General features: G+C 40.6%; 3 protein-coding genes across 3 annotated transcripts in view; 2 read left to right on the forward strand and 1 right to left on the reverse strand.

The window, feature by feature from the left end:
* Window positions 1-1,912, reverse strand: part of psme4b (proteasome activator subunit 4b) — a 54,630-nt gene extending 52,718 nt beyond the window's left edge. The window contains exons 1-2 of the mRNA XM_082544317.1: window positions 808-1,912; window positions 130-270 (exon numbers count right to left, since the gene is read on the reverse strand). Coding sequence (XP_082400443.1) covers window positions 130-270; window positions 808-1,013 — 347 coding nt within the window. The 5' untranslated portion in view covers window positions 1,014-1,912. The remainder of the gene's footprint in view (window positions 1-129; window positions 271-807) is intronic.
* An 863-nt stretch (window positions 1,913-2,775) lies between these two features.
* On the forward strand, window positions 2,776-17,359 carry LOC309713271 (thrombospondin-2-like). Its single transcript, XM_082544786.1, has 22 exons — window positions 2,776-3,071; window positions 3,249-3,441; window positions 3,576-3,641; window positions 3,750-3,886; window positions 4,424-4,939; window positions 5,535-5,628; window positions 5,741-5,905; window positions 6,146-6,322; window positions 6,408-6,581; window positions 6,891-7,021; window positions 7,714-7,848; window positions 7,931-8,149; window positions 8,256-8,363; window positions 8,458-8,617; window positions 8,883-9,001; window positions 9,965-10,199; window positions 10,721-10,948; window positions 11,037-11,167; window positions 11,280-11,420; window positions 11,602-11,699; window positions 14,431-14,570; window positions 16,990-17,359. The coding sequence occupies exons 3-22, from the start codon at window positions 3,578-3,580 to the stop codon at window positions 16,995-16,997; spliced, it is 3,180 nt and encodes a 1,059-aa protein (XP_082400912.1). The 5' UTR covers window positions 2,776-3,071; window positions 3,249-3,441; window positions 3,576-3,577; the 3' UTR covers window positions 16,998-17,359.
* Window positions 17,360-17,634: 275 nt separating this feature from the next.
* LOC309712397 (potassium channel subfamily K member 1-like) lies at window positions 17,635-24,033 on the forward strand. Its single transcript, XM_082543128.1, has 3 exons — window positions 17,635-18,405; window positions 20,242-20,646; window positions 22,404-24,033. The coding sequence occupies exons 1-3, from the start codon at window positions 18,054-18,056 to the stop codon at window positions 22,706-22,708; spliced, it is 1,062 nt and encodes a 353-aa protein (XP_082399254.1). The 5' UTR covers window positions 17,635-18,053; the 3' UTR covers window positions 22,709-24,033.
* Window positions 24,034-24,042: the final 9 nt, after the last annotated feature.

The following is a 24,042-nucleotide window of genomic DNA, read 5'->3' on the forward strand; positions in this document are numbered from 1 at the left end:
CGTTTAATTTCGAACCAATATCCAGCTCGTTCTGTTTGGTATTTTTTCTGAGAGGATTTTATGATTTACCATGACCCCCTCACCCCAACATCCCTGTTTAAATTCGTGTACATTTGCATTCACACCCACTTGAGAAGCTGAATGAGCAGCCTGGCATAGCTCTGCATCATGTGTGGCTCCAGGTTTGGGAGCGTGACCAACTCATACAGCAGCTTGATGAAGAGGATGTGGTCATCTTTACTGAACCTGCGGCCGTACAGCTTCAGAAACCTAAGGGTGAGAGAGGACACTGAGCGAACAGGTGATCACTTCCTACTTCCTACACTTAACCTATATTCTGAAACAGTGAATAGGCTTACACAGCTACAGTGTACGACTGTCTCAACACTAAACCTAATCTATTGAACTTGAGTTTATGCCAAGTCACACAGTGAATTAAGGTTCGGCCTTTAATTAAAGTTATAAGGCAGAACACTATGCCCTGATGTCCTCTTAAGGCAGACAGGTCAATAACACCAAGTAGCTGCTTCTTTAAATGCTTTTGTGCACTAATATTCCTGGAACTCCAGACTTAAGAATACAGCAAAGGACACTTTTAAAGTTTTTCCACCTATAACCACAGACAGATTGCAGTCTATTTCAAATGTAGCAATCAAATGTACTATCTGATGAACTTTGCTTAACTCTGTCACAATTTTATTTTAAGATGCAGGCAATTGTTAAGCCCACTGTTATGAATCTTTGGCTATGGGTTAAGTTACCTTTGGGTAGTCTTAAATCATACGCCAACCTTGCTTCAGTACTTACGAGAAAAGTTTCCTGGACCAGAAAGCGACCCCGGGCCACAGCTCTCTGAGGAGGACAGCTCTGCACAGGTTCGCTTTGATCTCCGCCAACAGTTCCGTGGCCTCCCGGTCCAACCGGTCAGAGTAAGGCAGCAAGCCATTATACACAATCTCCTTCTGAGGAATAAACTCAGCCATATCCCTGCCCACAGTCATTTCCGCTGTCATACAAGTCACTTTTCTGTTGAAACTGTGTGTAAAATGGTAAAGAAAACCTTTTTGTTGTGCCTCCTGGGAAGTGCGCAGCCGAAGTTAGTGGGCATAATCCGCTGTGTCCAGAAGCCGGGCGGAAGGCAGGCGATCACAGAGGAAAGTATGTCACGCTAATTGAGCCGGGCTAAGCCCTGAGCGCAGAGGGGGCCGGTTTCGCTCAGGCTTGCAGTGCCGGGCGCTTTGTCAACTCTCACTTCACACCTCATGGTTGCCCGGTCGCCTTGGGCACATGGGTGGGGGAGCAGTAGGGTACGTGCGCTGAGCGTGACGCACGGCAGGGGTTTGAGAGAAATGAGGTGCTACCGGTTGATAGAAATTGCGTATTACTCTGAGGTCAAGCTTTGATTTCAGCACCACCGAGTCTAATAACAGAGGCCTTTGATATATGAAGACCTTCATGCACTGTGTAAATGACTCGGATTCATTCAGAAAATCGTCACTCTGGACTACAGATCCCAGAAGCGTGCGCGTTGCAGGCTAATCTGCAGAATATCTGATAAATGGATTAATGCTGTCCTGTTTTACTGACCTGTAGAGCTACTGACCTCGCAGTGATTGTTACTGAGATAAACAAAGGGTTGCACTCTGTCAGATGAATCAGCACCTATCTATCTGCATGCTACACACTTATTTAACTAAGCAGAAATGAGCTTAGATCATATATAAATAAAGGACAGTCTTTTACAAGTCTCATCATATCATTCATGCCTACCTTTTCTGTCTTATGACACCTTTATCCCCAACCTTTTCCATTCTTGCTTCACTGTGCACTCGTCCATGTAAATCCTTTTCCTTTAAGCCCATGTAATTCTCTGACCACTATGCTTAGAGTGGGGCGGCAATTGCAGGTCATTGTCTGGCTTGCCTGGCACTGAAGTTTCTGCTCACAGCAAGGACTTAGACTATAATGCAGAAGCCCTTTCAGTTCTCTGGTCTAGTTACTGTTGGAGAAATGGGGCAATTGCTGCAACACCACCTCGCTTTTGTTAAGCTGCCTGATTGCATAAAGTGCCCTGTTTCTCATCCTGCCTCAATCTTATTAAAGGTCTTCTTGTTGCTTTCAGTACTACCTTCTGGCGATAGCCCCTGTAGCCTTCAATCAGTTTTTTTGAGACCATAGTGGATGCCCTCTTTAAAACTATTTTCTCCCCATAAACACAGTGTAAGACTAACAGAGTCAGGACTTTGAGACAGATCCCAGAACAGAGTGTGCCTTCCGCACAGCATATCACTCCAAGCGTGTCACGCTAGACTCTGCCAAGTAATCTCACCCAACTCTACCTTTTTCTATCCCCTCAGATCTTATTACTTTTGGGCTTTTTCTGACTCCCAGAGCAGTGACAGCACCTGCTTTCACTGTCTCCGTCACTGAACCACTTCCAGGAAGAAACATGGTCTCTGTTCTTATTTGTTCTCCGCTGTGATGTTTCTAGGTATCTGGAAATAGAAAATTTGTTGGGATTTTGTGTGAGTGTGTTTGTATGGGCACAGGCGCATGCATGTGTGCACACACATCTGTGAGATTCATTAGTCCACAAGTGGAGTGTACAGATGGAAAATGTGATTCGGGATGATGATGCCTTTTTGACTCAGCAGGGAGAAGACCAAACAGAGAGAGATCCCAGCCGAAGTAGATGTTTTTGTATTCCATCAGTTTTCTCGTAGCTCACAATCTTCTGCACACAGCACTTCCAAAAGCACACACATGCAAACACACACGCATCGAGCCTCTAATTTTTGCAAAGGATTTATGGTAATGCCAGTTTTCTCGCTGCTAAAATATTGGAAAATTTGTGCAGCCAGTAACAGTGTGTGTTTGTGCCTGTGTGCCTGTTTCGGTGTGTGAGTGTGTGCATTCGTGCATGCAAGTCTCATTTTGGAGAGTGAAGAGTGTAAATGATGTGTCTGGGAAACCTGCATCGAGACGTCAACACACACACAGACACAGTTCCTTCCATCCAGCTGGGTTCCTCGCTGGGAGATATGCAGCCTAGTTCATCGCCAGACACACGGGTAAAATATGGCCCCTGCTCCTGCCACACATACACACACATACACAGACACACACACTCTCAAACAAATAACACTGTTTGAGATTTCTCCCGAACTAACAAAGCTGTCTGCATGTTTCTTACTCAGATTACTCTCTTACCAAACCCATCCCTTTTTTCTTTTCTTTGGATGATTCAGTGAAAAATTACTGAGTGAACTGTGCTGGTGATCTTCACTCTGGATACCAAGGTGAGAAGATAATAAAGGAGGGAAGCAATCAAGGAAGAGGAAAAGGAGACATTCCACTACAGCCCCTGCGGAGCTGCAGCAGGGACGAGCCTACTGGCTGTGATTTCTAGTCAGGAAAGGCAGAGGAGCAAGGAGAACGCAGGTATGCATGGTTATTTCTCTCTTTTTGTCCTTCTTTTTCTTTTATTTCCTATGCCTGAGATCTGCTTGGATTCTATATAGGAGGTTACTTTCTATATTTCAAGGTGACTGCATGTGTTATTTATGTGTAAGCAGGAATGGGTTATCTGAGGGGTCTCCTTCAGCTTTTGATATTCCTCTATGCAGCAGGAGTGTGTGCAGGTACCACACATATGCATCAGTACAGTTGCTCCGCCTGTTTCTTTATCATTAAAGCAGAATCATATCTAAATCTTGAAAAGCCCACACATACTCGTGCCTCCTCCACAGGTGTGGATGGCGCAAAGGTCAGCAACTTGTCATCGCAAATCTGTCTTCATCCGTGTGAGGACCTGTTTGGCTTGCTCACTGAGATCCATGGCCTACGTGTTGTGACCAACAACCTGCTCGAAGACTTGGATAGAGTAGTAAGATGCATAAAAGCATGCACATTTATCATGGTATTTGTTAAAATTGTGTTTCTTATTGCCTGATGGTACATTATTTTATAGCAGCATGAGCAAGAATTTAAATATTTTTTAGCAAACAGGTTAAAATGTTGTGTCATTTTTAAGGTAAAAGTAACTTTAAACATGAACATTTTTAAATCTTTTTTTTTAGATTATTTTTAGATTATTTAAACCAGTAATAGTCCATTTTCAATAACTATGTGTTTACCAAGGTTGTAATACACTTTTTATTCTGTGTCATCACAGAAAAGTTGACTGAATTTAAATTCTGAGAGTAATTCTTTTTCCAGTGCAAATGGCACAAATAAAGGATTTTCTGTCAGGAAGTACTGTGGTCTGTGGCAAATGCCTCTGGGGGAAAAAAAAAAAAAAAAACCAAGAGGAAATCTCCCCACAGATATGGCCCACAGTAGTTTGGCTGGTCTCATTCAATATAAATACACAATAATACTTTCTTATTTGAAAAATGTATTTAGCTAATTTTAGTATTTTCAGTCCAAAGAAAATGAAGAGATACGGATATCTTTGGATGAACTCAGTAACAGACATGGCAGTGGTACCAGCAGTGGCAAAGGGAAAGGCCATGGGAGAGGCAATGGGAACGGCAACAGCAGCAGCAGCAGCAGCCACGGCCATGGCCACAGCAACGGCAATGGCAGGGGCAATGACAATGGGAACGGCAACGGCAGCAGCAGCAGCAGCCACGGCCGTGGCCACAGCAACGGTAGTGGCAGAGGATATGGCAACAGCAACGGGAACGGCAACAGCAGCAGCAACAGCCACGGCCGTGACCGCAGCAATGGCAGTGGCAACAGCAGCGGCAGTGGCAATGGTAATGGCAACGGCAGTGGCATCAGCAGCAGCATCAGAAGCAGCCGCAGAGGTGGTGATGGTGACAGCAGTGACAATGATCTTGACAGAGACAGTGAGGCATGGTGCGTGCAGGATGGACGAGTGTACGAGCAGGGGGAGGACTGGGAGGTTGACAGCTGCACCTCCTGTACTTGCCAGGTTTGTGCTGAACAAATCTATTAACTACAATAACTGGGGAAATACCATGCAAGCATTTAACTGAATTAAGGATATATAAGAGATAGAGAGCAGATATTAATATCATCATCTACACCAGCAAAGTAAAATGGAAAATTATAAGTGACAACCTTTAACATTAAATTAATCTTCAAGGTAGCTTACCAATGTTTTTATACACAAGGACTTTGGTTGACGACTTGACTGCTGCAACTTATTATTGCTTCGCTTCACTCTAATACTTAATAAAAAGCAAATATGCAGCATTTTAAAAATGTCCAACTGTTCCTTTAAACGATGTTTACCAATTGGGGAAGTTTCACTTGTATGCAATGTGGTTTCATTTATTACCAGAAGTTCTATATTTTATGCATGCTTCATCCTCATCCCTACGTCTGTTTCTTTTTATAAGAACCATTATTTTTGTTGAGGATGGGATGAAGGATTAGCCTGACTTGTTATGACTCATGAAAACATACCATTCCTTGCAAGAACTGGCATTCAGCAAAACATCTGGATTCAATAATGTGATATTGTTAGAAAATCTAAATGTATCAACACTGGACTGTCTTGCCAGGATGGAAAGGTGGTTTGTCAACAGGTGTCATGTGCTCCTGTGTCCTGCATCAATCCGTCTTTTGTCGATGGAAGTTGCTGTCCTGTCTGTCTTAGTGAGTATCATTTTTCTGCAGCTGGGATTTTGTCTTTACATGGATGCCAAGATTAATAAATATAATAAAAACACAACAACAACAACACGTCTGTTGTCTGTATGTAATAAAGATGATGAAGACGGCTGGTCCCCATGGTCTGAGTGGACCCACTGCTCCGCCACCTGTGGACGTGGAGGGCAGCAAAGGGGTCGATCCTGCAATGGCATCATGCCGTCCTGCTCTGGCCCGTCAGTCCAAACCCGCAGCTGCATGATGATGAAGTGTGACCGCAAGGGTAAGGCATCACTCTGCACATCGGATCTGTCACCTGTTTCAGCTTAATGCTCTTTTAGTGACTGACTGAGCCAAGTCCTATTCAAAACAGTGAACTGGCAATTCCCAGACGGCGAAAATATGAAACCTCAGACAAATGGAGATCGTAGAGATTCTAATTGTAATTGGAAACATGTTTTGTTCTCTGTACGCTGCTGAGCTGTAGCGGTGGTCTGACTTTCTTTTGTCTTTATTTGTCTAGTGCGTGCTGACGGGAACTGGGGCCTTTGGTCTCCTTGGTCTGCGTGCACAACCACATGTGGAGAAGGAAACATTACACGGGTCCGTCTGTGCAACAATCCTCCACCACAGAAGGGGGGCAAGGGGTGCACAGGTAGCGCCATGGAGACACAACCTTGCAACAACACGCTCTGCCCGAGTAAGTAGGAGCGCACAGCTGCACATTTGAAAGCACTCATACGCATTAAAAGTGGCACAAAGGTAAATGATGCATTTCGGTGTAGTTGCTGGAGGCTGGACGGCCTGGACTGAATGGTCAGTCTGTTCAGAGACATGTAACGGGGGCCTCATGAGTCGCCAGCGAGAGTGTGTGAACCCCGCCCCTCAGAACGGCGGGAAGCCTTGTGCTGGAGATGCTGTGGACTATGAAGGATGTAACAAACAACCATGTCCTTTAGGTAAACCTTAACCTTGTGCAGCTGTACCAACTAATGTTATTCTACATGCAGGCTAAGCCTCACATACATAGAGAACCTTAATCCCATTTTATTGGAGAGAACATGTTTTCAAACAATTGAGGATTAAGAAATAATATCCTTCACTGTTTGCTCTGCTTTATTCAATTACAGAGGCTTAGGATAGAAAAGAGAAATGATTCGAATATGAATTCCTTCAGAATCATTATGGTGCAATTGACCCACACTTGAACAATTTGCTTTGTGACTAAGTGTAAAAGACTTTTATGTGTAAATTTTTATGCATTTCAGATATGTGCTTGCTTTCTAATCCTTGTTTTCCTGGGGTTAAATGCACAACGCATCGCGATGGATCATGGGAATGTGGACGCTGCCCGTTGGGTTTCAGTGGTAACGGCACTCATTGTGAAGATGAGAATGAGGTAATGAGATTAGACACAGGATCACACTACACAATATGAGCGCAACAATGGCCTAACTTCGCTGATGCATGGCGTAGGAAAGGTCCTCCTCAAAATTCCTTAGCATAATGCTGCATTTCATTGATTTTCAGGGAGTTATCTTTATTTCCTTGCAGTGAATTGTGGCCCAACTTGACAAGGTCAGCAGGGCCGTTTCCAGTGATGATAATGCCTGCCTGTCAGTTGGTTGCATATGTTAAAGTGTCTCTATAACTACGGAATGAATTATTGGGAATTTTTTAGACCTTATGGCTCCCAGATGATGCATCCGAATAACATTGGTGACCAGATTTTTCCTCTAATACCACATTTATGGTTTTGATTTAAGTGACAAGACAGCTAGATGAACTACCAAGAATTTTGGTACAGATATTCATATTCCTCCAGAGATTAAGAACTTTCATCAGTCATTAACTTTTTGCCTGATGGAATCGTTTTGTCAAAACTTTAATTTTTCCGATACTTATCTGAAGCGCTAATGACATTTCCAGAAGTCAGTGGACTCATTTTTAACTTCTCTGACTTAGTAACCATTGAAATATTCTGTAGTCTGATCCTGACAAAGAGATTTTCTTTCAACACGCGTAACACCTTTGTACAGTTCATGTTTGATATGCTGAACATGGATAATCTCTCAACCTCCATCTCTTCAGTGTGAAGTGGAGGGAGTGTGTGTTACACTGTGCATAAACACAGACCCTGGATTCTACTGCCTGCCCTGTCCGCCGCGCCATAAAGGCACTCAACCGTATGGCCTCGGTCTGGATGAAGCCCTGAAAACCAGGCAGGCAGGTGTTTTTCTCTTTGCTTTGACCTGCAGTCATTAACCGTAGAGACTTTTGGATTCTCAAAGAGCTGCTCTGTTTGTAGGTGTGTGAACCGTATAACCCTTGCAAAGACAACACACACACTTGCCACAAGTATGCTGAGTGTATATACCTTGGCCTGGCGTCTGAGGTCTTGTACAAGTGTGTGTGTGCGGTGGGGTTTGCTGGCGATGGCTCCCTGTGTGGTGAGGACTCTGATCTGGATGGCTGGCCCAATAATAGATTACCCTGCAAGCAGAATGCCACCTATCACTGTGAAAAGGTAAGATATCTACTTCAGCGTGAGCTAAAATCATTCAGACTTGTTGAGAGATACCCGAGCTGCATTCTGGTTGGATACCATTAATCTTTGTTGTGACTGGCTGCAGGATAATTGCCCCATGCTGCCAAACTCTGGACAGGAAGACCTGGATGCGGACGGACAGGGCGATGCCTGTGACCCTGATGATGACAATGATGGCATCACAGATGAAAGGGTGAGACAAAACCACTTTAAAGTCGCCATGATTGAAAACAGGCGTGTCTTGCCGTATGCAAACATCCATGTGAATGTGTGTTTTTTTGACACAGGACAATTGCCCGCTGATGTACAACCCTCGGCAGTTTGATTCTGACAGGGACGGGGTTGGGGACAGCTGCGACAACTGTCCATTTGAAAGCAACCCTATGCAGACAGACACTGATAACAATGGAGAGGGAGACGCCTGCAGCATCGACATAGATGGAGACGGTAAGAACAACTCATTGTACCAGGCCTTGAATGTGCAGCTAGTCTGCTTGGAATCAGGATCAATTGGTGGTAATAAAGTGACAGTGCTGGCAATATAATAACTCAAAAAAAGTAGATATGAACTTGAAAATATAGATGAAATTGAATTTACCGAAACATAGCCTTGATGTATATTATTTGTCTGGTTATGTTCACAAAAAAAAATTTTTTTTTAAAATCAGTCTAAAGGCTGTGTATGTGTGTGTGTTTCTGTCTATTCTTTCAGAGGTTCTGAATGACCGGGACAACTGTCCTCTAGTCTACAACACCGACCAGAGGGACACAGACCTGGATGGTGTCGGAGACCAGTGTGACAACTGTCCACTTCTACATAACCCAGACCAGGTTCTTGAAAAAATCAAGTTTTCAAACATTTTTTTCTTCTGACTTACCCCCAAAACCCTGTCAGATGAATCTACTAATCTGTTTATGAACATACCTTTTATATTTAAATAAGTGCATTTGAGCTCATTTTAAAGTTAGATTCGGACTGCCTCCAGTTTATTTTAAACTCTTTGTGATTATATGTTGCTTACAATTCATTAGTTACAGTAAGAAAACTCCGTCACCCATTAATCAACTACTTTTAGTCACTATTATATTTAAAAACTCTTCATTAAATGCTGCTGCCACAGGTTAGCTAATGTTTAGAAAGCTATTTTGTTTATTGATGCTTTGAGCTAGCAGTTCCAACTGTGAGACATGTTTTAGTTAATTATTTCCAACTTTTGATTTTAGAGAAATATTTACTTATTATGTTTAATTAATAATTTTAACTGATAATTCATACAATTAGCTAACGCTTGTAACTGGTCGCCATATTTTTAGCTTATCATTTCCAGCTTTTGGTTGGATGGATGATGATGATTTGGGCTTGTTTTGCCCAAATCATAGGGTCTGGTCACTTTATTGAGTCAACCATGAACAAATATGCATAACATAACAAAGTATTCTATCAAATGTAAGCCTATCTCTCCAACAGTTAAAGCCTGGCTGGAACTGGGCCATGCAACAGTATAATGATCCCAAGCACAGCAGTAAATCTACAACAGAAAAAGAAAGTATCTAGGTAGTGCTATAGTCCCAAAACTCAACTTGATTGAAATGCTGAGGTAGGACCTTAAGAGAAACCGTAAGATTTAATTTCATTTAATTGTGACCTCTTTTTTATTTATTTATATATTTTAGCTAATTTCTCATCTAATCCGAGCCCCCAGGCTAATACAGAAGTATTCCCTGCACTAAATAAATAATGCTGTTTGTAGTGACCCAAAACATATTATACACTACATCCACATGTGTTGGCAGCTTGACTCTGACAGTGACCTGGTGGGAGACATGTGCGACGACAATGAGGACATCGATGAGGACGGCCACCAAAACACTCTAGACAACTGCCCCTATATTGCCAACAGCAATCAGGCTGACCACGACAAAGATGGAAAGGGAGATGCTTGTGACCATGACGACGACAATGACGGTATCCCTGATGACCGTGACAACTGCAGACTGGTACCCAACAGGGACCAGGTAGACTCTGATGGTCAGTGTTGTTACAGCTGAGCTATCCTATCCTAGTCTACCCAAGGAGGCAAAATAGAAAGTAAACAGGGATGTTTCAAATCAATAAAAAAAAAGTGAGCAATTTGATTTCATTTAAAAATAAAATAAGACCTGATTCCCATTCTAGCCAGTCATAGGTGTGTCAGGCTTTACATAGCTAATATCAAAATACAGACATGAACAAATAGTTTGCTGTCACACAGGGAAAATAACTTGTACAATTTATGATTAATGGATTTTGCAGTCATGAAATAAAAGTTTGTGACTATCAGTCCAGTTTCCATTGCTTTAGGTCATATTGATCTTGGACATCAACATAAACACTTAATGGCTCTCTGTAGTGTAATTAATAATACTTAAAAGGTTGATCTATCCACCATCATACATGGTTTTCTTAGTACATTTTCATGTTATCTTGTCCAGTTCTTTTCCCCCATCTTGGCAAAAAATAATAAGGAAAAGTCAAGTTACACTTGTTCTCTTTTTTCTTTATTCTTTCAGGTGATGGCAGTGGAGACGCATGCTTTGATGACTTTGACAATGACAGTATTCCAGATGCGTTGGATCCCTGTCCCCTGAACCAGGATATTGGGTCTACAGATTTCCGGAAGTTTCAGGTTGTTTTGTTGGACCCTAAAGGCACCACGCAGTCTGACCCCCTCTGGGTCATCCGCAGCCAGGGTACAGAGCTGCTGCAGATTGCCAACTCTGACCCCGGGATCGCTTTAGGTGAGATTAACCATAAAAAACACTAAACATATAAGACATATAATGAAAGTGATTAGTCAACATGAATAATATTCCTGTGTCTGAACAGGATACGACAAGTTCAGCGCCGTGGACTTCAGTGTCACATTTTATGTAAATACTAACCGAGATGACGACTACGCAGGGATTGTGTTTGCCTATCAGTCCAGTCAACGCTTCTACGTTGTCATGTGGAAACAGGTGCGAGCTGAACACTGACTCTTAATTCTCACAAGCAATAAACTTAAAATACATAATAGAGAACATGTAACCATTTCTCTCCACCACATTGATTTTTTTTCTGTAAGCGCAGGTGTCTCAGGCCTACTGGGAGAAAAAGCCAACCAAAGCTTTCGGCACTGCTGGAGTCTCAATCAAACTGGTCAACTCAAACACAGGACCAGGGGAGTATCTGCGCAATGCTCTGTGGCACACAGGAAACACTAGACACCAGGTTAGAATGAGTAAACTCATAAATCTGCCACCTTTTTATTGTGCTTTCAGTATCATAAAAAATACAAAGAAAATCTTATCTTAAAAGATAACACTTTCTGAATATTAAATTGTTTGGCGCAGTAAACATTAGATACTCTGGTAAATATGATTGTCCTCCGTGGCGCCTGAATATGTTTCAGGTCAGAACTTTGTGGCACGACCCCAATAAAATTGCCTGGAAGGACTACACACCCTACCGCATGCACCTTATCCACCGACCCAAGACTGGGTTTATCAGGTACAAACCATAATGTAAAGTGTCACCACAACTGTGGTTTGATTTATTATGGATTATTGATTCTTAAAAGAAGCAGTGACCCCAGAATATGCAGCATATATTCATTTCTGACAGAAGATATTGCTCTGTGAAGTAGTTATACTTCTGGGTTTTTCCATGAAAGATCAGTGAATCCTCCCACCTGACCCACTCAGAATCAACTTAAAATATGATTAAATACAGCTAGAAGATTAGCCTCGTATCAAAATGTAGGAAAAAGAGACTTTTCATATGCTATCCCGTAACTTGTTTTGACCAGCAACCTATCCCACATGATGATTTAAGTATTAAAAGTTTATCCCAAATGCACTTTTTGAAGTTTTCTCTGACACATGTTTCTCTTACTCTACATCATCAACATTTAATTGGGCCAATGTTGCTTTGAAACTATGATATATCCCATGAGATTGATGCTCAAAGTTGGTTACAGAGAAAATCATGCTGACAAAAAATGAGATTTGGGCTTTAGCTTGTGACACATGGAGTGGGTGTAAAATGAATTTTGCTGTTATTTTTAACAGAGCTTAGATGTCAGGCCTGAAAATTTCTTGTGGCTAGCCCCTGTAGTCAGGAAGTCATGAGGGTTTAGATATGCTAGAGCAAAATAATATGATTAAAAAGTGCGTCCTTATCTCCGACAGTCATGTGAAAAAGAACGTTTTTCACAGGACTCTTTGCATTCCTTCTTTAGCAACAATAACTTGATGTTATCATTTTCTGTTTGACGTGATCAGTCTCTCACGTCCTTGTGGAGGATTATGGCCCGATCTTCTTTACAGTGGTGAATCGGCTCATTGAGGTCTCCGAGCATTTGTTTAAGCACAGCTCTCTTAAGGTCTCGCCACAGCATATCAATCAGGTTGACGTCTGGACTTTTATTGGGCCATTGCATCACCTTGATTCTTTTCTTTTTCAGCCATTCTCCTATAGATTTGCTAGCCAAGCTGTAGGTGTCATATAGATGGTGTCAAGTTTGACTCTAGAATACTTTGGTATACAGGGAAGCTCATGGCTAACTCAGTGGCTGTGCGGTGCCCAGGTCTTGTGGCCGCAAAACATATACAAATCATCACACCTCCACTACTGTGCTTGACAGCTAGGTTGAGGTAAAGTCTTTTGCATTACTTAAGTCCTATGGAAGCAGTAAGGGTGTACTTAGTTTGTCACAGGACTCATGGCAAAGTTTTCAAGTTTTATCATGACTGCATGACTTTTGATTGCCTGTAATGGGTTTTTTCATAGTATTAAGGCAAATTTTTTACATGCTTTCATTAGATACACTTACACAATAACCTAAGTTTAAAAAAAACCCCAGATATACTGAGATGAAACATTTGTCGCTCGGCTGGTTTTTTGTATTTGGAACCTGGATTTAATTTATATTTTTGGGGTTGAGCTGTCATAAACAGCTGTCACAGCTGGATTATGATCTTGGAATCCACCAAACTTTTAGAATTAGATTGGCAGGTTTCCTCAGGAGAACTCGAGCTCTTTTCTAGTGGAAACAACTGAACATTTACAGCTGAACATTCAGGTATTATTGGCTTGGCTTTTATAGGACCATACCAGTATTTTTTAACCCACGGAATACATTATTGCCTATTATTTCCAAAGAAACCTCTTAATTTTAAGTCAAAATCCAACTTGCAGGCAGGAATTTTAGACATTTGTGATAGCGCTGAACATGCCTGTGTATATTTGCATGTATGGCAAACTATTAAAATTAATGTTATTATAGGTAAAAAATAGAAAAATCTGGGCATGTTCTTTGAAATAAAATTTTTGTGGCCCAGTTCAGTTCATGTAGGTTTTAGTGCAACAACAATCTGCAGAATGACTTCTTCAATCTGTGGAAATCACATTTGTGTCAGCCTGAAATGTTCTTACACTCGAGGACATCATCAATCTCTAAGAGTTATTTTATGATAACAGTGTAATTCACTTTCCAAGTCCAACCCACTTCTCCTCAACCTGCCACATCTACTTCTGTTTAGTTGTATTTCTCACTAATAGCCTGGATAAAAAAAAAAAAACAACAACAAAATAAAAACAACCCCAGGCTATGAGTTCTCTGTGCTCTGTGCTGTTTATGTGCAGATGGGGAAAACAACAGCATTGCCATAGTGAGATTTCCAATCTGGAAAAAACAGAAGTCAGAGAAAAAAGCTGTTATGTGACAGATTTGAAAAAATACTCTTTTTTGATACATGCTGTGGCAGTGCTGCATTCCTGTTACTGAATGACTGTACTGGAGAATGAATGTACAACTGTACACTAAGTGAATGTGAGGCTGAAAAGAAGCTCCTGCTCTTTGACTGTGAAGGACGGACATGTATTGATATTTTGGATACTTGCTCCAAAGCTCCATTGTAACTGCTATGAATATATCTCCAACTGACATCACGTCCTCTGTGATGTCCGTGAAAAAAAAGTTAAGTATGCAACGTCAAGAAAAACGTAAAGTGTGAATTTATAGTAACTTTGCGAAGGACAAGCAGAAAAAGAAGAAGAATAGAAAAGATACCTCAAAAATGTCCTTGATGATACTATTTGAAATTGAAATGCCTTTAGTTACTTTCTGCAGGTTATCTTGCATTTTACTTATGATTTTAACTTAAATTTAATGTGAACATGGTAGTGTTGTACTACGGCTGATTTGCACTGGGTTGGCTATACTGTGCTTCCTTTGCAGGGTGGTGGTGTACGAGGGCAGGGACATTTTGTCCGACTCGGGGGCCGTGTATGACCACACCCTGGCTGGAGGCAGACTGGGACTGTTTGTGTTCTCTCAGGAACATGTTATCTTCTCAGACCTCAGATATGAGTGTAGAGGTAAGACATCCTGCTAACACTTTATATTAAGTGAAACAAAAATGTGCCTTTTTAGTAAAGTGCAAGTGAGGAATGGATCAGCAATGGCCTGATAGTAAACGCTCATTGATAGTTCCCTAATAAATCCAGCTCTTGGCATTCCATGTGAAAAATATTATTTACTAAAGAATCAACTGGGAGATCCTGTGTTAGTGAATCATTAGGTACCGGTGAGTTCATAATTATCCTTGCCTTAACAACTTGCCACTCTCCTCATAACTCAATACAGTAATTACTTACACTGATTACTTGTTGCTCTTTTTATGTGGCATCAAGGACCAAAGCATACTTCAGTGGTTTCTCATTATTTCAGGTTTACCTTACCATTAATTACCCCCTGCTTCCTGTGATTATGCACAGATTATTAACATGTTATTATATGACTGGCATGGTGAAGGCAAATTTTAGTGTAAGAAACGTAAATAAGTTGTTCCTCTAGTAGTTTCTACATTACATTTTTATGGTGTTTGCCTTTATTATGTTACAAAGAATTAAGTTATTCATATAAGTGCGTTTGAATGTTGAATACTGAGATACTTTTTGAGGACCCTGCTCTTTTTAAAATTTATTAAGTAATTATGGACTACAGGCAATGGAGGAGTCATGCTGAAAAAATCTGTAACTACTAAGTAACTACTTTGTATGAGGTTTTGCAGCAGTACGTATACAGATAACTGCACTAACTGGTCAGTTCATTAGGTACAATTTGCTTGTACTGGTTTGGACCATCTTTTCTCTTCAGAATTGCCCTAATTCTTCATGCCACAGATTCAACAATGCGCTGGAAACATTCCTAAGAGATTTTGACATGAACATGAGACGCAGTTGCTGCAGTTTTATTCACTGTACATCTACAACGTGAATCTCCCGTTCCATCACTTCACAAACATGGTCTATTGGATAGAGACCCTGTGTCTGTGGAGGTCATTTAAGTACAGTGAACTCGTGTTCGGGAAACACTGTGGTCATAAAGGAATGGACATGGTCAGCAACAATACTCAGGTCAGATGTGATGATTAAATGATACTCAGTTGGTACTAAGAGGCCCGAAGTTTGCCAAGAAAATATCGCCTACGCCATCACACCAACAACAACGTGAACTGTAATTGTAAGGCATGATGGATTCATGTTCTCATGTTGTTCACACCAAATTCTTATTATACCATCCAAGTGTCAGAGCAGAAATTGGGACACATTTCATCTTACGTTGTTTAATTGCGGTGAGCCCATGCAAACTGTAGCCTCAGTTACCACAGGAGGGACACCAAGTGTGGTCTTCTGCTGCTGTAGCCCATCTGCTTCAAGGTTCAATGTGTTGCTCCTCTAGATACCTCGGTTTTAACGAGTGGTTATTTGATTTACTGTTGCCTTTTTATCAGCTCAGAGCAGTCTGCCATTCTCCTGTGACCTCTGGCATCGACAAGCCATTTTTCTCCAAGAGAACTGCTGCTAACTGGATATTTTCTCCTTTTTTGGACCATTCTCTGTAAACCCTACAGATGGTTGTGTGGAAAATCCCAGTAGATCAGTCGTTTCTGAAATACTCAGACTAGCCCATCTGGCACTAACAGCCATGCCACATTCAAATGCGCTTAAATCACCTTTCTTCTCCATTCTGATGCTCGGTTTGAACTTCAGTGTGTCCTCGTGACCATATCTACATGCCTGAATCCATTCAGTTGCTGCCATGAAATTGGCTGATTAGCTATTTGCATTAGCAAGCAATTGACCAGGTGTGTCTAACAAAGCAGTGAGTGTATGAAGTAATTATTACTTAATAACTTATTAATATAATACATCCTAGCTTGTTCTTTATTTACTATAAAGTCCTAGACCAGGAGTTATTAGGTAGGTACTGATGAATTTTTCATTAGCTATAAGGTCATTCCTGAAGCATTCCTCACTCATTCTTTAGTAACTAAGCAAGCTTTTGAGTCAGTTAATTTTGCCCTCTGCTGCTGTGGGTGATGTATAAAACTTGTAAGGTGTATTGTACACCTTAAAGGTGGTACAATACACCACCTTTAAGGTAAAACCTAGAGTAGTTTCCTATCTGACGATCAGGCACCTCTTAAAGATCACAAGATTAGTATAGGAGAGAAAAGGGGGGCGGAGTCCAGCAGCACAAATCTGTGGCCATTTTTTTTTACACTTTTCGAAATAATTGTACCTTTTGTGCTTTAAACACTTTATTAAATTAATTTATCTACTTTTTTTTATAGTGGAACCATCTGAAATGTATTGTCATATCAGCAACTGTACAACTGTCAAAAAGTGCAATGTTTTCTGTGTTGAACTTACCTTACCTACTATCACTGCTTCAGATCATGTCTCCACACAGCAGTTCCTAAAAGTGGCTATTTTTCTTTTTGATTCTTAGATAACTGAATTATTGTCTCGGGATAATTTGGGAATTCCACAAATATCCACCAGAGAGAGAGAGAGGATACACCAGACTCAGGCGTTAATCCAGCCAAGACTATCAATTAATGACCATCCTCTATCTGTCAGCTTTGTATGCAGCAGTATTGATTTCAGGCTGTCTCATTCACTGTATATTACTGCTCTGACAGCATCTCTAATGACTGTAACTTCTTGTTGCTTTTCATTTTGTGCTTCCCTAATGGCTGTAAATAATTATTTATTGCTAGATGCCAGACATGAGAGGGAAAGATGCAAAGATAAATTGATGATGGAGTAAGTGGAGCACATGTCTGGCGGTTACTTATCAATAAAATGTTTTTTTTTAATCAACTGTTCCTTTTTTCTTTTCTGATGACGCCAGTAGCTCACAGTATGCACACACACACACTCGCACACACACGACTGTAGAAACATGGTCTCTAGCGTCTTCTAGTGGTAAAGGTGTTAATTACAAACAACGAGGATTTTCAACGCTCTGATAAAACTGTCCACGGGGATATGGAGGAGTAAAAGTGTAAGAAAATGGAAGCACACAAAGTTTAGATAACACATAAGTTTATTCAAAAACAGTGTTTGAATTTTTTTTTTTAGAATAATAAAGAAGAAAATGGGCTTGGAAAGTATAGGGTGTATCCTAACCCCTATAAAAGATGGTCTTTTGGATTAAAATGATGTTCTGCTGTTTTAATAATGCAAAATGTATGTTTGGTCGCAGTAAATCTGGGTCACCGAAGAAAGCTGACCTTGCTCATGATTTATTAATTAATTTCCATTGACTCAAAACAGAAAACCCGTTCGACCGGCTTGAGAGGGAAGTGCAGTTAAAGACGCACTCCACCTGGTAAGGTGAATAAGTGACGTCACCACTGCCCTACCACTGAGGAATGAAGAATGAGGAAGACGAGTCCATCCACCGAGTACAGCATAGAAGTCTCTACCAAAAGATTCCAGGATTTCTATTTATTTAAATTAAACTGAGTACTTTTTTTTTTTTTAATAAACAAACTTTAAGCAAGTGGGATGGTACGCGGGTGCACAAGAGGCGCGTGCCGTCGGTTTATAGACAGGCACCAGTCAGCGTTGAATTTCGGCCTGCTGGTTGTCGCTTACATCCTTTACCTCATCGTCGGCGCCGGGATCTTCTCCGCCATCGAGCTGCCGTACGAAGACGCGCTCCGGCAGAAGCTCAAAGCGGATCTACGGGACTTCCTGAGGAACAACTCCTGTGTGTCTGACGCTCGCCTAGAGGAGCTCCTGGCCCGCGCTCTCGAGGCCAGTAACTATGGAGTGTCCATCCTGGGTAACGACACCCAGCGTAGCTGGGACTTTGTGTCCTCCCTGTTCTTCACCAGCACCGTGCTGACCACAACAGGTGAGTCCAACGGATACAGGTGTTCAGACTTTAAAAGCCTTTGCTTCGAGAGTCGAAAATGTGAGTGGCCCATTTAGCTGAATAAATGTAAATTTGTGGCACGCTATATAAACAGGTTTCCTCGCTGTAACTAATAAGTCTATGGTTAAAGATCCCCTGTAGCCACTTTTAACACATTGGAAAATAATGTGGTTTGAATAATAAATGTTTAGGATGTTCATTTTTTTCTTTCCAAAGGAGAAAAAATATAGTAGTTAAGGGAATGAATTATTAACTGCATTGGACTTTAAATAACCTTCAAGCTCAGACAAGTATGTAGAATTACAATAGACTAGCTTTAAATTTCAGTTTATCCAGTTTATCGCATGTCACTGAGCAGTCCTTACCTTTAAATATAACCTGTCTCCTTCCTCTCCTGTCCTGTGTTTCTTACATCATTCTCCATCTCTCAGTGAAGTTATCTCAAACTCTTTTCTCTCCCTGGGAAATACAGCAGCCGTACCTTTTGCTAGCAGACACTGTGTGACAAACTGCACACAAGCAGTTTGTGTTTTTACTGATCTTTGTTGAACTTACAGAAACATTGCATTTGAAATGACCTGCCACTTACAAAGGATACTTCCTTTCTGTTCGCTCTAGTGATGGATACACAAATAGGAATATCTTTTCTGTTTTACCGTTCCCTCCATTTATCCTCAAATCGATTTGATGTTTTAAGGCACGCAGTGAAGTGAAACAAAAACTTCCCTCAAACGTGTTAAGCCTAAAGTAACAAACCCGTTTTAAAACTGCAACGAGAAGAAAGTACTCGTAAAAGTAAAAATGAATAATCAAATAAAGCACAGATGCTGGAAATGTTTACTAAAGACAGTAATGAATTTGTTACTTTGTTACTGATATACTTTTCTGTTACCTCAGTTTAATGTGAGCAAAGAGAAATGACATAAAAATAGCTCCCTTGGTCATTTGGACATGTACGGTAAGTGAACTAACAGTAAGCAAGCCGTGTTAAATGATGGAGAAATTCAATATATCATGTAATAATGTTTTGTGTATTTAAGTCAAGATTAACCAAGATGAGAAAAATCCCTCTGCCTAATTTTATTGATCAAGGTCTAGCTTAAATGTCCTTTTATAAATAGTGTGTGTTTCAAGGTGTCTCTATTACATGTATTGTTATTGTATTGTATGAATTTTGGTCCAGATTCTATAAATAATCCATGAAAGCAGTATTTGTCCTGCCTTTCAGGGCCTTTGTATAAGTAATACACTCAGGAAAGTAGTATTTTTATCAGACATATCAGTAAATGCATCTCTAGAAGAATAAATCCTTATCTCAACTCATTTGTTTTTTTAAGATAAATAAAAAAAACGATAAGTTTTTGTGCAAACCTTCAGCATTTGTCACCAACACTTCTTGAGGGTGAGACTTTTATGTTTATATGAATGCATGAATTTATTTATTTTTCAGTTTTCTGGAGGTCTAGGAGGACCTTTGAGATATAAGTTTATAATGGCTATATTAGCATTTTAACAGAGTAGTTGTTGCATCACATACGACATGGCACAAGTGGTAGCTTATATTAACCAAAAGGAAACTAATAGGCAGCATGAAATCATGCAAAGTTTACAGAGGATATCCTAAAAAATGTTAAAAATAAATAAATTATTTCTTTATTTCTATAGCCTGCTTCATTTTAAGACTTGACGAGTCTTGTTTGACGCTAACTACAGTTAGTTTTCACAAATCCCGGGTGAATCCTGGAGGAGAATTCCTCCTTTTATTACTGTAACTCTGTAATTTACATAGTGCTGCATGTTTTGTTGTGTCTTCAGGTTATGGCCACACTGTTCCTCTCTCTGATGGGGGGAAGGCTTTCTGTATCTTCTACTCCCTCCTTGGCATCCCTGTTACCCTCTTCTTCCTCTCTGCTGCGGTTCAACGGATCATGTCCGTGGTCACACGTCGTCCACTGTCCTACTTCCATCGACGATGGGCTATGTCTAAGGCACACCTGGGAGTCATCCATGCTGCCTTCCTTGCCTTCATCACGACCCTTATCTTTGTAATTATCCCTGCATGGATCTTTGTCGCTCTCGAGGAAGACTGGAACTTCCTAGAGGCTCTGTATTTCTGCTTCATCTCTCTGACAACTATTGGCCTTGGAGATTATGTACCAGGAGAAACTCCCAGTAAAGACGTAAATCCACACCCACACCTCTACCGGCTGGCCATTACAGGTGAGTAGAATTTAAAAAGGCAGTCACATTTTTTTAATCTAATATATCATGAAATAGATCATTTATGTTGTAAAAAGAAACAATTAAATATCAAAATCTGGAATATTTTTTGGGCTTTCTCTTGCCTATAAGATAGTTTTTAGTGAAAACAGAGAAGACGCACAGTAAAGGCCTTCGTGTCTCCTGCTCAACCTCTGAGCTAAACCGACACCTAGAAATTCCTGACTTTTAATAAAATATCTATATAAATACACCCTTTGTTCCAAAGACACAATGTGTAAAATGCCATCTATCATGCTACAAGGTTATTGGATCATTAGAAAATAAAAAGAAGCAATTCAAATATAATTATGTTTTCACAACTAAAAGCTGTTCTATTGATTTAAAAAGTCAATAAACACATGGAGAATCAGGCTCAGTGACTCTGAAAATAAGGTAAACGTCTTCTGATATTCATCAGAGTTTTTCTAAGAATTGAGCCACCCATTCATGATCTTCCCCTTTGCTAAAGTCAGTCAGCAGGCTAGGCAGGATATTCTAGACATCCTTCTCCCCAGTTCCTCCTGCCAGATTACGAGGATTTCCCATGCCAGATGAGATATATAGTGTGTTTTGAGTCTATCCCAGGGTCTTCTCCCAATGGGACCTGCCCAGAAAATCTCCAAACACCTAGTAGGCATTGTAAGAAAATGCCTGAACCATCTCATCCGGGTCTTTTTAGCATGGGGTAGCAGTGCTTTCACTCCCAATTCCCACCAGCCATTACTCTCTGTTTGGACATTGTAGAGAACCTGAACAACTTATACACAGGTGTGCACTACTTTCTTCATACAACAGTGCAAAGTGGCTTTAACAGGAGTACAAAGGGGGGTGGAGTGCGCAACTAAGCAAGTAAACAAGAACATCACAGTTTCTGTTTCTAGAGTTAGGAAGCTCCCTAAATGATAACTGTAAGAGCCAGATGCTTTAGTTAGTAATACGTAGTGTTTTAATAAACCTTTAGCTTTTTGGCAATTTTCTTTAAAGAACAGCCTTCATTTCTTATAACAAAAATACTCTGATGAGTTTTAAAAGAGAATGACTTAATCAAATCCATAAAGGTGAATGCTTCATATTTTCTTCATCATGTGCATTGGATTTTAAAGATTTTCATGAGGTTTAATGCTAATGTCAGCATGCTAACATAATCACACTGACAATACTAACATGCCAGTGTTCACCAGGTGTGATATTTACTTTGCTTGCCAGTGTGGGATAGTATGTTTGCATCCCTCCATAACTTATATGGAGGGATAGGCAGTTGTATTTTTGGGCATCTGGCAAATGTAGATCCAGCATCAGCTCGTTAGTTCTGTTATCAACTCTGAAGGCAATAAGTGCATAATGACTTTGCTGTGGGTGTTCATTTTGGGGATGTGTTTTAAAGCTTGTAAGCTGAAAATGATTGCCTGCTGCGTCCAAGAATGAACAAAGGGAACTGTTTGCGTTGAGGGCCTGACAGATAATTACTGAGGCGAAACATGCTATTAATCTCGTTAAGCCAAGGGGTTCTTCAGAGTCAGGTTATAATTTTCCGTCGGCTCCATGTTGCAGCGGCTCCTTTCACCGTGACACCTTTTTTTTCAGTTTTGTTTGTTGGTATAAAAAATTCTAGGTGTTCCTGTAACAGTAGTAATGTTACAAATTCATCAAACAAAGCAGTCCCTGTTATTTTATCTGCACCTTTTATTTACTGACCAATAAAATTGCTCTTCCAGTCTACTTGCTGCTGGGCTTGGTGTGTGTCCTGGTTGTGCTGGAGACATGTTGGGAGCTTCCCCAAATGAAACGCCTTAGACATCGATTTTATGAAGAAAACCTTCGGGAACTGGACTCAGAGACCACCAACATCATCGACCGTGATCAATTGAGCGACCAGCTGGCCGATACTGCAGATCATGTGATAGATCACCCAGCAACCATCTCTTCTGTGTCAGAACAGGCTGCATCCATACGACAGAACGGGAAGTCAGCGCCTTACACCCTGGCATCAGGAAGTGCTCTTAACGGAAAACCGAGATGACAGATTGTGTTGGCTTCCAGGGTATTTTAGTACAAACTGTTCTTAAGGGGCTGTGTAATATTCTCCATGCATGGCTGCACAGGACGTACCGGCTTTGACCTCTTTCTATGTCTAGAGTTTATAAGGAGTCTGAACAAATTTATATATATATCACCATCTAAGCAAAGTTATTTAAAAAAGCGATTGCTCTTTTCCATTGCCAAGAATGAAGTGTTTATCAGCATGGCATTGTTTCCACCCTTACTGTGCAATTCCCTGCCGATAGAGATCTTGGCACAGAGGAAGGGCTGGGCCCCCCAAACAGAGGGAAACCCCCACAAGTTTCCATTTCCTGCCAAGTTTTGATGTTGAAATTCCAAAGCAGCTAAGTCTGCTCCAGAGGATTTAACATCCACTCTTGGCACGTTTCATAATCTATGGTGGTATTTGCATAGGAAATTTGCCTTCTTGAAAACAGTAAAGCAGTACCAGAAGAATCAGGCGTGTCGTCAGTGAGCCCTGTGTACATTATATACAGGAATTACAAGAAGATCAGGTGATAGCAAAGAATACAAATGTTTTTGTTCATGGTTCCTTACAAGTTATGATTAGCCTTCAGTTCTTGGTGGAATGTAGAAAATCAAGTGGTAAAAACCCTGCAATGTGTCGCTTCTTGACACTAGAGGGCAGCACTTTCATATTACAGTTGGATTTCCATGAAGCTTTTACTTGAAATTGCTATCTCATGCTGTTTAGGGATGTATTTCTTTAAAAGTGTAACCAAGGTGCAAAAATATGTCATTTTTAACACTGTGGGAGATGAAGGAATATGCCGAAAGACGTTTTAGTAGCAATAAAACAAATATACAATTAATGCTGGATGTTTTATGCCTGCAGTTATTTCTGTTTTACTCACAAAGCAGCTTTAAAACAGACTCAAATCTTGACAATCAGAAATAATTGTTTTTTGGAGGGTTTTTGTTAAGGGATTCAATGAAAAGCAGAACTTTGAAATTGTTGGTTTGTTGTTGTTTTTAATCAAAAATCATTTGTTTTTTGGGATAAAATGTAAATGCATCATGAAACATTAAAGAGAATGAGTGATTATGTTTTTAACAAGTGTAAAAGTGCCAATCTGATTTTTTTTTATAAACTTTAGTTATTTTATTTATACAGTAGTATCTTCACATTCACATGTTCATTATTTAAGACACTTACATGCAGACTGACGTGGGTACAAGCACACTTTCAGGTGTCACACATTCAAACTCAGACATACACACACACACACACACACACACACACACACACACACACACACACACACACACACACACACACACACACACTCTTAT

Source organism: Aulonocara stuartgranti (assembly GCF_965226115.1).
Source record: "Aulonocara stuartgranti genome assembly, chromosome: 8".
NCBI lineage: Eukaryota > Metazoa > Chordata > Actinopteri > Cichliformes > Cichlidae > Aulonocara > Aulonocara stuartgranti.